Here is a 15,752-nt window from a genome sequence, read left to right as displayed (position 1 = left end):
CACCTTTTCATGTCTTTCATCTGAGGTGTTGCCTTTTCTACTTTTCCACTTTCAATTCAGCTCTGAGTTCGGATAAAGGTTTTACAAAGCAGGCATATTTAATGTGTTTTTTTATATTTGGGACCAGAAACCTTGAATTAATTCTTGGTTTGATTGTGTTGAAAACTCAACACTTCTACGTGAATCTCTTGTTCCTGTTAAAGGACATTCCCGCCAATAGTACACATGGACTTTCAGTGAAGTAAAGCACGAGCCTGTACTCGTGAACGGCTTTAAGATGTTTCTGTCTTTCGTACAAATCACTTGGTTGACGTTCTCCAGATCTCCCTTTTGTCTTAGCTTTCTTTGTTGCTGCTGGATTCTGGGCTGTATGATAGTTATTGAAGCTGTACCGAAGAGTCAGAAGCTTCAAGCATAACGTTGAACATTAAACATTCAAACATTCAAATACAATAGTCCACGACTTCCACATTCTCTTCCCTCTCTGTCTCTAAAACATCCAGCGACACTCAAAAGTCAAAATTGATTGAAATTTTTTTGATGTAATCATTTCCAAAATTCACAACATGTTTGTCTTTTAGTTATTATCGCAATATTCCACTTAAATCCAAAGAGTTGGCGTTTAGCCTTTCAAAAACATCCCTGTAGTAACGGGTTGGCGTAACAGCGATCTAACGGCACCATTAACTACATTTCTATCAGCACATTCGCACAGAATCAGACAGATGCTAGCATGTAGCACGCTACAACGATGCAATGAAGCACAGCGAAAGCAAGAGAAAAATAGTGACGCAATTCACAACAGACGTTGCATGATTGAACATAATAGTTCTGTTATCGTGGGCGCGTAATGGCCGTTATCACGGCTGAACTATGTCGCGTGGAACAATAGTTTCATCATATCGCCCGAGCCTAACGCCCAACCTCACTCTTACTCTACAGGCATCTTGATTCATGAACGGGATTGTGTCTCGGGGCACTTTTGGGCGATCAGTCTGCTCCGTCCCGACCCACACGGTATCCTTCACGTGAGATATCCATGCAACCATTGATCTAAGCTGACCAATCGTATCTCTCCAGGTTCGGTAAACGTAGAGCCCCCATTGTCTGTTGGGCATAACATTCTTTTAAATCTGATTTTGGTGCTTTAATATTGACACATAAATGTAGATATCCATTTCTCGTATGGTAGAGATTGGAACATGAAGCGCGTTCTTGGTTATATGTTCATCCGTGTTGTTTAACTCGCCCTGTCGGGGATAAAAGGAGGACTTCCCTTCTTGTCATATTTTATTTCACCCGTCAGTTTTCCATTTCAAAGGATCTTAAAAGCCGCAGCCATTTATTTTTCCCAGCACTTGGGAGCAGCTGAACTCTTAAGATGTATGAGATATTATCACCTTCTCAATGCTGTTATGGGGAACGTGTTGGCAAACAATTGCCTATTTGCGCATCCAGCAGACACGAAGCAACATCAGCGTTGGTTTGGTGTCGTGTTTTTGTCCAACCTGACAAATGAAAATCCGATATTCCCTCTCCTGGGCTGTTCGACGTCTCCACCGGCCGGTCACTGGGGTTATCGGTCTGCTGTTTTCTGTTCGCTGTTTGCTGCAGGGCGGCTGGTGTACGGTGAGGAGCTGCTGCTGGAGAAGGGAGCGAGAACAGAATATGCCGAAACCATGAGCTGAAAAAAGGCTCAAAATACTCAGTAGAGGTGCAGAATTGGGCAGTAACTGTCTGTGGGGTTGGCACCATGAACGACCGCTTTCACATCATGATCATTTCATTCTTTAGAATATTTTGATCACTGCAGCTTCAATGCTGTTTTTTAGAGGCAGCTCTGGCAGAAACGCCACAAAGATTCACATTTGGAGGAATTTGCACAAAATAGTTTAAATCCAAAGTTTTTGAGTTTGAGCACAGGTAATGACTGCCATGAGCTTTAATAAAACAACAAAATGGAGATACGGTATCTGCCCAGCCTTGTTTTCACACGGGAAGAGAAGGGCAAACAAAAGGAAATGGGTTAAAAGAATAAGCGCTGTCCTTGTAATGTTGATGGAGGGATTCATTAGCGCGACTAACCTTTGCATCCGACAGAGTCGCAGTATTGACTTCCTGCTCCGAGGACCATCGCGTCCGTATCGCTGAGACACAAATGGCCACATAATGGTGCAATGAGCATAACGCTGATGTTAGCCATAAGCCGGAGCCATCCCAGTAACCAGCTATGAGCCCACTTGAGCATTTATTGGACTCTCTGACGCCTTATTTTGCTCTGGATCATTAAACCAGATGATCAGAGTCGTTGGCGTCGGTCGTGACGAGGAGCGCCCTCTCTGAGCCGAGACGCCCCGGGATGGTGATGGGGGGGCTTCACGCCGCCGCCGTAGCGCACCTCCGAACACTTCAGTTCTTTTTCACCTCATTTGAAAGAAAATACCAGAAAATTAATCCACAATGTTCGACGAACGCGGCGGGCGAATTATCGGAAGCGCAGAACACGCGGACTGATGGGTTAAAAGATGAACGCGCGTGAATGCACAAATGAGGGCATGAATACAAAATGGCGAACAGAAGGAGCTGACGGGTGCAGCGTGCCGGGAGGAGGAGCGGGAACAAGTGGCCCGGCGATCTCTGCGGGCTCCTTTTTGAGCCGCTCAGCTTTCGTTTCCTCCTCTGCTCTCAAACCAGCTCCTTTAATCTGTCACTCGCTTTTGTTCCCCTCTGTATTTGGATGACAGAGCTCATTTCAGCCGGATGATCTGATCAATAATTACGATCCACACACACACACACACACACACACACACACACACACACACACACACACACACACACACACACACACACACAGTCACATGTTAGCTTTACACTCTTGGCAGTTCACATTTAAGAAACACACAATTATAAAACATAGAATAAATATTATTCAACACATTGACCCAACACATGACGAATCTCTCCCTCTCTCTCTCACTCACACTCATACTCACACACACGCACGCACACACACACACACACACACACACGCACACACACACACACACACACACACACACACACCATTTGTCATCACTGTCATCCAGTTTGCAGTGGCTTTGTTTTTGGGAGCCGGTTTGGAAATGTCAAGCTTTTCAGGATTTATTTTGCTCCTGCTGCACGTCAGAGAAATTAATAATCAGCCTATAAGTTTTCACCCACATCATCACTCACACACACTCACACACACACACTTTAATTCCTCATAATGTTTAGCACCTTTTTGCTTTCCACTTCTTCTTTTGTTGTTGTGTGCACCAAACACAGCGAGACTCCCGTCCAATAGTGTGCCGGCGTATCGGACCGGTGAACAGTTGTTATGAATATGTCAGAGAGTCTGATTACAGCAGCGGTTCATAAAGTTTTCTCTGCAGTGCCCACTCCACACTAGCACGCACACACACACGCACACACACACACACACACACACACACGCACATAAAATGTAGTTGTCATTTCCTAATTTCCAGGGTGATGTTAACTCTCAGCAGCACCTTTGATTTGTGGCATAGCCTGTGTGTGTGTGTGTGTGTGTGTGTGTGTGTGTGTGTGTGTGTGTGTGTGTGTGTGTGTGTGTGTGTGTGTGTGCCTTCCTGCCTCCATGTGAAATGATAGGGCGCTCAGATCTTTGGATGGAGGGAACAATACTTAACAGGGCCATGATAATAAGTATTAAAATCACTGGACCTGAAAGAGAACGTGATGAGGCTGTTAATTAGGAACGGACAGCGGTACAAACTGAAATGAGAAGGAGAGAAAACTATAAAAGAGTCAACAACCTTTGAATGGGTCTTAAAAAACACCATGATGAGGGGGGGGGGGGGGATGTGTGTGTGCGTATTGAAAACACAAAGAGATTGAGATGGATCAGGAGGGCGAGAGAAACACTTTGCAGTCTAATTCTCCTCTCTAGCTGTGTTATATTGAAAAGAGGTGGGGGGGCCGGCTGCAATCATGCACACCCTGCTGTGGTTTCTGTGATCTCTTCTCCTCCATGTCTAGTACAGCATCTCCAACACACACACACACACACACACACACACACACACACAGAGTTTATTCCAGGATGTCATCATTAGGCTCCCTGGCCGAGTGATCATCACTTCCTCTTCAGTCATGTTCTTTCTCACGATAATGTTTTCTTTGTTGCCGGTCGTTGATGATCCACACTTCATCTCTTTCCGCCACCGTCCCAAAAATCCTGAAAGCGTGATAATGGAACTGAATGGAACGTCTGTTCCTCTGTTCCCACGGCGCTGCTCCTCTGTTCAGAGCTCTACCTTTACGAGGCGGATGCCGACATCTGACTATAAAGCAAAGAATCTCTCGGCCTGAACCAAACTTCCATGCGTGGTCCTTATAAGTAATCTCTTGCATTGTGTCGTCCCTCCAAACCTCTCCAGGGTGCTTCTCCAGCGGGACTACAGCTTCCTGAGAGACATCAACATGTGGAACCCGTTCGTCACCGTCGGGGTTTATTCCTCCACCCTCTCCGCCGCCATGAGCAACCTCATCGGAGCCTCGCGCATCCTCTACGCCCTGGCCAGGGACGACTTGTTCGGTGGGTGGAACCATTTTCCTGCTGGTGGGGGGGGGGGGGGGGGGGGGCGTCTTCTGAAACGTCTGTTGGAGATCGTGTTGGGAGGAAGAGGCGGATGAGATGAGCAGATGATGACATTTCAGTGAACGCAGTAAAATATGACATCATTGAGAGTCGAAACTACGAGGGGATTCTCCCACAGCGAGCGGCCGTCCCTGAATCCCCCGGGCGGACTGCAAGGGCACGAACCTGAACTTTGGCCGGTAATTAACGTGAAACGCCGACATGTGCGCTGCATTTTCAGAGACGAATCAAGCAACGAGCAACGTGACTTAATGCTCCCTGAAAACGTGGACACAAAAACACCGCGAGTTTAATTCCCACGTCGAGCGGAACGCTGCGTCCATGCCGCCCGCTGCTTTGTCGTTATTAATGACTGTGAGCAACTTCCTTATCCTGTCCTCTGCTCCTGGGCCGAGTCTATTGCAAACAGATTTGGCGTGTGTGTGTGTGCGTGTGTGTGTGTGTGTGTGTGTGTGTGTGTGTCAGGGGAGGCTAACGGCTGTGTTGGTGGGAGTTCCTCTGCGGAGTGATCAGACCACAGTGGAGAGTTCAGCTGTCTGATCACCGACAGCCAAAGGGTTAACTTAGATTAATCTCTTTTAATTAAGAGTCGGCGACTGTGGAACCATAAATGTGTAATGTTCTTGTAGGAGGGATGAAACGGTTAGTGTGACCACACACCGTGTGTGTGTGTGTGTGTTGTTGTTCATGCATGCCGCTCACAGCTTCACCTTGCCACCGTCCGATGCCAACAGAGTGATGGATGCGTCAGTTCTTCGTCCCACACGCCTCCCCGTTTTCTTTCTTCTCTTTTTTTAAGTCACTAATCTCCAGCTCCTTCACCTCCCGTCCTGCCTCCTCTCCCTCCTCTCCATCACTCGGCCCTGCTCCTCTCGGCCGCATTGATTTGACTTTAAAGTCTCGCTGATTTAATTCCCATCCTTCATCAGCTGTGAAAGTTAGCCTCCCCCCTCTGGAGTTTCATGTCTTTGATTCTGGAGGTGAACCTCCGCTGCCCAACTCAAACATCCTCATTGTCACGTGCTGACACGCCTAGAAAATGTGAATGTTATGCTTACACTGACAGTCATTTGTATTCTTGCGGTCATGAACATTATTGTCATTATCACAATGCATTGTTTGTATCCTGAAATATTACCAGAAATATGGAATAGCAGTGAGGAGGAGGTGTTAAATGTTGGCATCGACAACACGTGAGCAGGCATCTCTGTCTGATTGACGAGGACTTGTGTCCAGACTTGTGCACCGTTGTCCAGTGTTGGAAGCAATGCCTGCTGACATTTACTAGAGGATGTTGTGGAGGAAACTCTCCATCAACCCAAAGGATGGTTGTTCATTTCCTTCTTTCCTTGAAGGACGAATGCACCCAGGGTTTCTACGCTGTGGGTTGTGAAGATCAACGCAGATATTTTCATCTGGAAGCTGCCGCTCGAGAGTATTCTGAGCGATTGTCATGCCAATAATCCCCTCAAAGTTTAAGGTTTTTCACCATTTCTTGTCCTCCCTGCAGGTAAGGTGCTCTCTCCGGCGAAGAAGACGTCCCACAGCGGTAACCCCTGGGTGTCGGTGCTCCTCTCCTGGTTCCTTGTGCAGGTTAGTGGAGAGGAACTACAGCAGAAGGATGGAGAGACTCAACGAAGACATTTGATGTTTGACGAAAGCAACTGGCAGTAATCTTCAAAAGGGAAATCTCCAGTTAGTTGATCTGACGGGTTGTAAGAAGTAAAAAAAAGTCCAAGAAAGCTAAAACCAAAGTGTGACCCTACAGGGCGTAGAAATCACATCTCTCACTCATTTCTTCCTCTAATAATGGGAACAGTTTTTGAATCCACTCACTTATTTGATTTTCTGATCAATGGGCCTAAAAATATAGAGCGTCAAGCCGACTTCAAGGATACAGATTGAAACACCGGCCCTGGTTTTAAATATTTCAGTGAAATCGATAAATCCGGGATAAATTCCTGCTGAGCTCCAGAAGCAGTGAGGCTCAGCACGAAGGGAAGGAAGAGAAGCTTCAGACGAGCTGCTCTTATTTTTGGATAACAGATCCGAGTTAGTGAGGTTGCGGGACAAAATCAGCCCCAGCTCCCGTTGTTTGGGTTGTGAAGTGTCGTCACAGAAACGTTCCTCCGGCAGAAAGATCAGAAAGTCCTCGTGTTCAACTGGAGAGAGTTCTGCCCTCAAACAGAAGCGAAGACGCTCGTTCAGTTTGATGTCTTTGTTTCTCGTGTTTGCGAACAGCTGAACAGAACAAACACAAATCACGTCGTGTTTTTCTCTTCTATGTCGATGAAAGAAGTGAACGTAGCCTGAGGAGAAAAATATTGGCAGAGGTGAGGATAGAGAGACAAAGAGGAGGTCGAGAATCTTTAGAGCAAATAGGCCACACCATCCCATCATTATCAGAGGTGAGTGTTGAAGCCTAAATGGCTTGTCATTATTTGTGCGCTCTCTCTCTCTCCCCCCCCCTCCTCCTCTCTTTCTCCCTCGCCAATCTCCTGGAGTGGAGGAGGAGCAATTAGATGGAAATCGTTAGCTGTGCCGCCGCTTCCATCAGAGATCATTGACTCTCTCGTCCCCCTTTCTCTCTGCCTCGTCCTCGGCCGTTTCAATGATTCGCTGATGACAAAAAGTCAGATTGTAATCTCGCCTCACAGCACGAGCCAAGGCTTCCTTTCATTGGACTTTTAAGTGAAGCGAAAATATGGACGGACTGCAAGAACAAGGGGAGGAGAAGAACAGAGGAGAGGTTAGAAGAAATACAATGATGAAGACGGACACTGCACGTGACGACATGTCATCCATCGTAAATCAGGGTTTTTTTCAGTCTCTCCAAGAACGTGAACGAAAATGCAAACAATATTTGCAAATATCTTTTTAATTCCCGCAATCTTTCTGCGAAATCGCTCCAGCAGTCGCTATGCTTTCCAATTTTGCCGATCACAGCAGTCTTCTACACAAAATCAATCCAATTAAAACCACAATTTTAAACCAAAACTGAGCCACGATCTCCTGCAAGTGATTCTACCGTTAATTAAACTGCCGCTGATCACTTCATTAGCCGCGGCGTACGTGCATCGACTCAAACACTCACCGTCCGGTTGTAACCTGTAAACCTGGACGCCTGTTCTGGAAAAGCTTTGGGCTTTGTAGTCCAGAACATGACTCGGCTGCTTCCTCTCCAGTCTCTTTATTTAATATAAGTGCCTGTGTGAGCCCACTTATTTTCTGCAAAATTTATGGCAATTCATGCGAACCGCTTTCCAGTAAAAACACTCTTTCAAATGGCCACACAAAAACACATACCCAGAGACACACACACACACACACACACACACATACACACGCACACGTGTGGGTGGTGACAGCAGTTGTCCATGCTGGCCTGTGTCTGAGTTAATGGCTAATTAATGCTCCGGTGGAGACGACTCCCGGGGGAGCGCTGCAGAGACACCCACCGACTTTGACTGCCAGAGGTCAGAGACTTTCTCGCTTCATCTTCATCTCTTTTTTTGCTCTTTGCTCCCTCGCTTCCTCATTTTTTCCTCTCTCTTTCTTGACCGCCTGTCGATAATGTGACATCATTAATCTCCATTCCCCCGTCGTTACCTTCCATCCCTCTCTACCCCCATTCGGTTTACTTCTGCTTCATGGTCACAGAGTTAGCCCTTGAGCTGACGAAAGTCAACTCCAACTCCAGCAGAGTTTCTCAGCAATCGTAGCGCACGTAATTGGAGAGAGAGACTCTCTTCTTGTTTCCCGGGTTAGCACAGTAGTTACTTCCTCCTCTGAGCAATCAGTCGCATACAGATGAAGAAACATCCTCAGAAGATGTTTCATTCGGTTCAGAAGACTCCAGGTCTTTACTCATTTAGAACCGAGTCTCGGGGGGCATCCCTACACATCCACACTAAGATAAGATATTTTAACGCACCTGATTGAAGTTCTGTTTCACCCAGAATCAAGCCTGTAAATGAAAGACTAAACACTCCCCTCCCGATGCAGGACTCTGCTGTTAACAGCCAATGTTGCTTTGTGTCGGCCTGATGTGTAAAGAGGTAACTGTGTGCTAACAAGTTCACGAAAGCAGCTTTGATTGTGATGATGCTGTACCTCAATGTTGTGTTTACAGCTGATAGCGCAAACAATTCAAACACAGCTTGAAAATTCATGAATTCTACTATGTTGACATGAATATTTGCTACTTCTGGGGTTGTACATGTGAGAATAATGGTGGTAGTTAAAGCGAGATATAATGCAGGTGAAACAGTGGAAGCTGCTTTCGTTCTTTGGCTTTCTCATCCGCGGTACCTCGCAGTGAGTTACGTCCTGGTGTCAGAGAACATGGCGGGGAGCAGCGCTTATAATGGGCTCGTGATTTCCCTCCTCCGTTAGACGCCGCCTGGAACCCGAGGGTGAATCTCACGCGTTCGTGGGCTGTTGGTGTGACCAGACGTACGACTGTCCCTCCACAGCAGACACGGGGAACTCTCCGTGTAGCTCGACTTGGCTGTGTTGTCACAGAGCTGACTGCATGCAGCCGGACCTCGATAGCGTCTTAATTAACGGTGAACGTTGGCCTCCATCGGTGGCTCACCGAGTGGAGCTCGGGGGACCCCTTGTGGTCCCACAGTGGTCCCCGAGAAAAGCTAGAACAATTTCCTTTTAACGGTGTCTCGCTCCCTAGACGTTGGTTCAAAGCTAACCTTGATGTCACCTCTTACCTCCGGTAATGCTCAATTATCTGGGGATCCTTGACTTAAAAACCCAGAGTCTTGGTAGCAGCTTATTTAACACCCTTATGTGTAAGATCTTCATTGTTGCAAATTATTTGAATGGCTTACATTGTTTTACATCTTTTTTTCCAGCTGGTGCTTTTCTCCGGGAAGCTGAACACCATCGCCAGCATCGTGACCATCTTCTTCCTGTTGGTGTACGCGGCCGTGGACTTGGCCTGCCTCGCTCTGGAATGGGCCTCCGCACCTAATTTCAGGTAAACGTGTGTCACAACTTAACACACAGACACTCGCCTGTGTGATAGGGGTGTACGAAAATATTCATACGCAGGAGTATCGCGATATCGTGTTTAGTTTTTTTCTCTCAAAAACACTGTTTTAAATGAATAGTTTCCAAGCAAAGATTCGTGGCAAACTGAAATTTGATTCTAAATATCGTACGTATCGCTTTACGGTACCCCAATACACTGCGCTGTATTAAATCGGAACCCGTGTATCACGATACGTATCGTATCGCCACATTCTTGCCAATACACAGCCCGACCGCGTTACCTTGAATCCTTGAAGTAAACTTTGTTTTTACTGTTTGCCTCCACGGCGAAGAATGGATTCAACAAAAGTCTTGAGTTGAAATAAAGTTGAAATAAATGGAGGCTGCGTTTAGCAACTACAATCGACATCAAAACCATAGAATGGAAGTAGTCATCTTGACGTCACGCGCTGGTTTGTGGACTGCTGTTACAAAGCCTCAAAATCGCCAATTTGGCGGTTGACATCTTGGATTTTGGCTGTCGCCACCTTGTTTTTTTTGCAACCAGTGAACCGAAGTGACCACATCTGGAGCGTGGAGGAGCGACGTAGAGACGCCGTATCATTTTCTCATGAGCTTCCATACAATCAGACTTCTTTTAACAGTCAGAGGAGTCGCCCCCTGCTGGCCAGTAGAGAGAATGCAGCTTTAAGGCCCTTCCGCATTGGCCTCACTTTTCAGAACCGGTGGTTGTCGTCTGATCAGAACTTCAGTTTAACAAACTCTCACGCAACCAACTCTCGTTTAGCCATTTGAATGCTAACACAGGCAGGTGCGCTACTCATCCAGACGTGTCGTGCTCCTGGGAATGCGTGAGACTTGATTGAAGCTGAAGTGAAGCAAAGCTGCATTCGTATGCGGAGCAGTGAGCATATATACGCCTGGATGAATGAGACCTGAGATTTTACTGCACAACTTGTGTGAGAGTCGTGTAAACGGATGTTTTGATTTAGTTCCGCTGTTGTTAAAACGCTCAGACTTTTCTCTGTTTTCTCTCCGAGCGAGAAACGGTTCCTTCAAGGATACGAGGTGACTCCTCGTATCGCGTGATTGATGTACAAATCGTCATTTTGTGGCTGAAGTACTGAGCTGTCGTAACGGAGGCCGGTGGCCGACGTGTGGCTCTCTGACTCACGCTTTCCTCACGAAACACTCTCCTCCACCTCTCTTTTTCTACCTCTGCCATTGTTTATGCGTGTGTGTAAAGATGTGGCTGTTTGCCAGCTGGTTGCTGCTATGGTGACAGTGCACTAATTAAAAGTCATAAAACTGGTCACTGCTTACAGCCCCGTGCTGGAGAGGGACCGGCAATAAAACTGTGTGTGTGTGTGTGTGTTTAGCCTGCTCAAGTAACAGCGCGTGGAGACGTTTAGAGATTTAAATTTACAATGTTTGTGTGTGTTGTTTGTATTCCCGAGGACACTCGCAATGATCCTGATTTATAAACGCTCCCAGAAACCCGAGGACAGTTTGTACTGTATACGTTCCTCCATGATTACATCCACGCCGCCCGGCTTCCCATTCAACGTCTTTTTATGAGTTACATTTTCTGTGTACAGAGCGTTGATGGTGTCACAAACGCTGTCAACCGAATCGGCACCATCTTTAATTTATAAAAGTACATCCCCCGAAATCCAATATTGTTCCTCCAAAGACATACCTTCGCTGATTAAACTCCTCCACTGGCTGTGAAATACATTTCAAACATGACAACTGCTTCTGCTTTTTATTTGTTATGGAGAGAGAAAGTGTTGAAACGCCGTGCATCACTTTGTTTGTTGTTATGACAGATTGCCTCCGGCACTGCGTTTGCTGCGGTATATATTCCTGTGCGGTGATCGTTGGAGATGAGAACATTTACAGCTTTCCAAGTCAAGGACGCATCAGTCAAGTACAGTTGAAGTCAGGATAGAGCAGCAGACGGTGTGAACATGCTGTGCGTGTGGAGAACAAAGTAATTATCTTTCTGTAATATGTATTCTCAGCACAATGAGGTTCATCCAACTGTTAGTTTGTAGGAAGATGTTAGCGGGTTGATTAGACTTCAGCGGCCTCAGGCCCCGATCACACCGCAACAACAGGTTACAATTAGTGCTCGGCAAGTTAACGCGTTAATTTCGCATTAACGCATTCATTAATTAACGGCGACAATTATTTTATCGTGCGTTAATGTATTTTTTTAATTTATTATAATTATTATTTTTTTTATTATTTTTTTTTTATTGAAAGACAAGAGACAATACATCGACGTAACAACAAGAGGATGACAAGAACAGTGAGATAAAAGCCAGCAAACATCCTGTAGTCAGACACATGAATTTCACGGTAAACGCGTTTAAAGGCACAGATCGGGAGCGAGCGAAGGACTTTGAAAGTTAGCGGAAAGATTAACGTGAGGCAACATCCGGTTTCTTCAGACGAACATCCGGTTTTCAGAATAAGATGCCAACAAAGTATGAATTATATTCACATTAAGTATGAAACATGCTGCCTGCATCTCGTGAACCAAATGTTATTCCCTTTGTTCATACAGCAGGACTTTAAAATAAAAGTGCGCAATACACTACATTGTTGAACTTTGCCATAACAATGCAATTGATCGCGATTAAATATTTTAAGCACCAGTTCAAATATTCTCAACTTTTGAGCGCCGGACGCAGAGTCGAACTCGGCCCACGCAGCCAATCAAATCGAGCAAAAGTCGTGTTTTACTACTTCACCGCTGACTTCCTGTTTTGATGCCGGTCGATGTGGTAGGAACGGACAAATGCAGACGAAAAGTTGATTTCGCTGTGTTTTTTTATTACGATGAACTATATATAATCCTCCCTTCCTCCTCATTCGACAGCAGAGCGACGGCAAGAGCTCGATGTCTGCTTTGAATCCATTTTTTTTGACAAATCGGCCGGACGAGAGCTAGTTAACGTTAGCGGAGGTTCCGTTGAGGTTCATAGTGATCCGTTCAAGCTCTATTCAGTGACAATGTGTTTGAAGCATTCTGACGTTATCACGATGTGATCAAATGTAATCCTGTGGAAAATGTAGTTTTTGATGAGAAACCTGAATAAAAACAGTTACATTTCAAAGCAATATAAAATAGATATTAGAGGAGAATTATGACCTGTTTAACTTCCAAACACCAGCTCTAATTGTTTTGTTTCATTTAATTTCTTTACTTTACTTTTGTATCAATTGGGTTCAGAGAATCCTGGTCGCTACATTTCTGGCATTGTGACGTCTCTAACGCAGAGATGATGTTTGTTCCAAACGTTTCTCGTTACATTTTAGGGACGATGACAAAACAATCAGAGCACTCCTTCTTCGTGCTCATAAAGCTGCATCGTAGTAAAAAAAAAGATTCCATTCTTAGCCTTGAGCCTTGTTACCAAATATTTAATTAAGAGTCTACTTCTAATTAGGGGTGCACAATTAGTCCACATTTTACCGTGTTCGGAGTGAAGAGCAGGCGTGTTTTGAACCCGCACCGGTGAGAGAAACATCCAGGGACGCATTCTTTAAAGGAACGGCTGTCAGCGCATAAAGAGAGCCCGAATAAGAACGGCGCGTCTGTGACGGTGCAGTTTGTACGACAACATGTTTTGATTATGTCTTCCTGTGGGTGTCGGGTGATTGACAGGAAGTGAAATGTGCACATCAATATGACAAAAGACTGCTCGATTCAGGCAGAGGAAATGTAACGTTGCTGTTTGTGTGCACTGAGAAAGGACATGTTCTGTTTCTGACACTATTATCCTGCCTTCTCATGGATGAGCCCCACTAGAGGAAAACAACTTGTTTCCCAATACTATCTGTCACACCCAAGTATATTACAAGCTGCCCAAGTTTATTTTGACCTATTTCGACATAAATACAGTTTAACATCTTCTCGTTGCTCTGAGTCCAAAAGAACAACTTATGCACAAAGTCGGCTCTCGCTTTTGTGCATTCAGTTTCTTGAGAACATTTTAATAAGCAGAGCTGCACTGGAAGCTAAAGAGGCGTCAGTGGCTGAAGTGATCATGGTCAGGGGTTCTTCTTCTGTGGTATGGAGTCACTCAGGTGGGATTTTTGTACTGAATATAGCTAAGACCTCCAAGTTGACTCCAGGCAAGTGAAGAAGAGTTTGGATGTAGTGTTGGTATATCAAGCATCCAGCAGCAAACGTGGACTGTAATCAATGAGCCGCAGCCTGTAAAGGCTGAGGACGACATGCTCGACTCAGTCTGCACAGCCCGAAGCCCCGCCCACCCACTGTCGGCTTGTTTAGCTATTCGCTTCTTTATTCAGAGTTTAATAATATTGGAAGTGTCACATGTCCAAATTGCAACAACTTTTGATGGTGGTTCTGAAAAATGAAGCCAATGTTGAAGTTTTCTTAAAGCTGCATTCTCTCTAGTGTCCACCAGGGGGCGACTCCTCTGGTTGTATAGAAGTCTATGAGAAAATGACTCTACTTCTCTCTTGATTTATTCCCTCAGTAAACATTGTAAACATGAGTTTATGTCTCAATCTCTAGTTTCAAGTCTTCTTCAACACAGCATGATGTTCATTTAGTACATTATGGTCCATTTAGAGTCACACAGACCATAAAGCAGGGGATGCTTTAGGGCGGGGCTACACGCTGATTGACAGGTCTCTACCAGAGACGTATATGGCGTCTCTACGTCACTCCTCAGTCCAGATATGGTCACTTCCTGTTCACTGGTTGCAAAAAAAAACAAGATGGCGACGACTAAAATGCTGAACTCGAGGCTTCAAAACGGCAGTCCATAAACCAATGGGTGACTCATTGGTGACTCTTATATACAGTCTGTGATTCCCATTAATATACCCGCCCAGTGTGAAGTAGATCTGATGTGTCATACATGTGAAGGACAAGATTCCTTAACAGTTGGATGTTAAATGCATCTCTTTCCACTAGAGTGCGCTGCGAGCCTCGGAGTCTCGCGGTTACTTCATAGTAATCGTGAGAGAGAGGACACGGTAACTAACTTTCTGTACAACACGTTCCGAGTGCCCAGCGTCTCCTCTGGTGCCTCGTATGTACAGAGCTGAGCGCTATCAGCTCAGCCCTCGTTATCGCAGTGTGACCGCTGGCAAAGGCTACAGGACACAAAGTTAGCCGCAAAAACACTTTCCCCCCACCGCTGATCTCTCCGTCCCGTCGGCCGGGGGACCCGAGGCCCCCGGAGCTGATAAGGCAGCTTGTTTGTCTGGCCGGCCGCCTCTTTTCCCCCCCGAGTTGTTTTATTCTGCTCGTTCATTGTTGCTGCGTCACCGGGCAAAATTCAACGGCATGTCGTTTGTGTGTTTTTATTTCGCTGTCGTTTTTCACTCCGCTCTCTGTCTGGCTCTCTCCCACGTCTCTTCCCAGGCAAAAAGAATTAAAAGCCGTTTCGAGCCGTCTCTCCCCCTGAGAACTGCTCTGTAATTAGCATAAGTAATTTAGCAGAAATATTTCCCTTTTTTGCTGTTGTGTTAGAAGAGGGATTGAAATTATGATGTAGCGGAAAAGATGTCTGCTTGTTAAGTGTGTGTGTGTGTGTGTGTGTGTGTGTGTGTGTGTGTGTGTTTTCCTTCATCTGGGTGTGTGTGTTTGCAGTTTTATCTGTGTGTGTTTTGTGCGAAGAGGCTTCTGTTGGCTGCAGCTTTATCAGCAGTGGCTCCAGCTGTGTGGAGTGTTCCTCGGGGGGGGGGGGGGGGGGCTGGTGGGCCACTTGTACTTGTGGCTTAAACACGGATGAACACACACCCACACACACACATATGAACACGTGCACACGCAGTGTCACAGGGTCACTGGCCAGGATTCAGGTCACAACTGAGCGCTGCACGCTTTACGCCAAACGGGCGTTCATGGAACAGCGCTGAGCTCGGTCACACGCCGGTCGGTTTCCTTCGGTCTGAACGGCTGCTCGGCAGAAAGCCCGCTCGGTGCCACGCGACGTCCGCATCACAGCGGACCTTCTCTGCAGCCACCTTTGATTGTCTTTGTGATAAATCTGTGAATTGACCAGCTGACCAATTCGCTCCCAAAAAA

The 15,752-nt window shown here is 46.0% G+C and overlaps 1 protein-coding gene across 1 annotated transcript in view; it reads left to right on the top strand.

Moving 5' to 3' along the window:
* The window catches only part of LOC306779970 (solute carrier family 12 member 9), a 44,417-nt gene that overhangs the window by 15,005 nt on the left and 13,660 nt on the right, over positions 1–15,752 (top strand). The window contains exons 7-9 of the mRNA XM_079272105.1: positions 4,446–4,603; positions 6,177–6,259; positions 9,535–9,659. Coding sequence (XP_079128231.1) covers positions 4,446–4,603; positions 6,177–6,259; positions 9,535–9,659 — 366 coding nt within the window. The remainder of the gene's footprint in view (positions 1–4,445; positions 4,604–6,176; positions 6,260–9,534; positions 9,660–15,752) is intronic.

The sequence above is a fragment of the Melanostigma gelatinosum genome (assembly GCF_949748355.1).
Source record: "Melanostigma gelatinosum genome assembly, chromosome: 7".
Lineage (NCBI taxonomy): Eukaryota > Metazoa > Chordata > Actinopteri > Perciformes > Zoarcidae > Melanostigma > Melanostigma gelatinosum.
The sequence above is the reverse complement of the archived record's forward strand: the minus strand, read 5'-3'. Positions and strand labels throughout refer to the sequence as shown.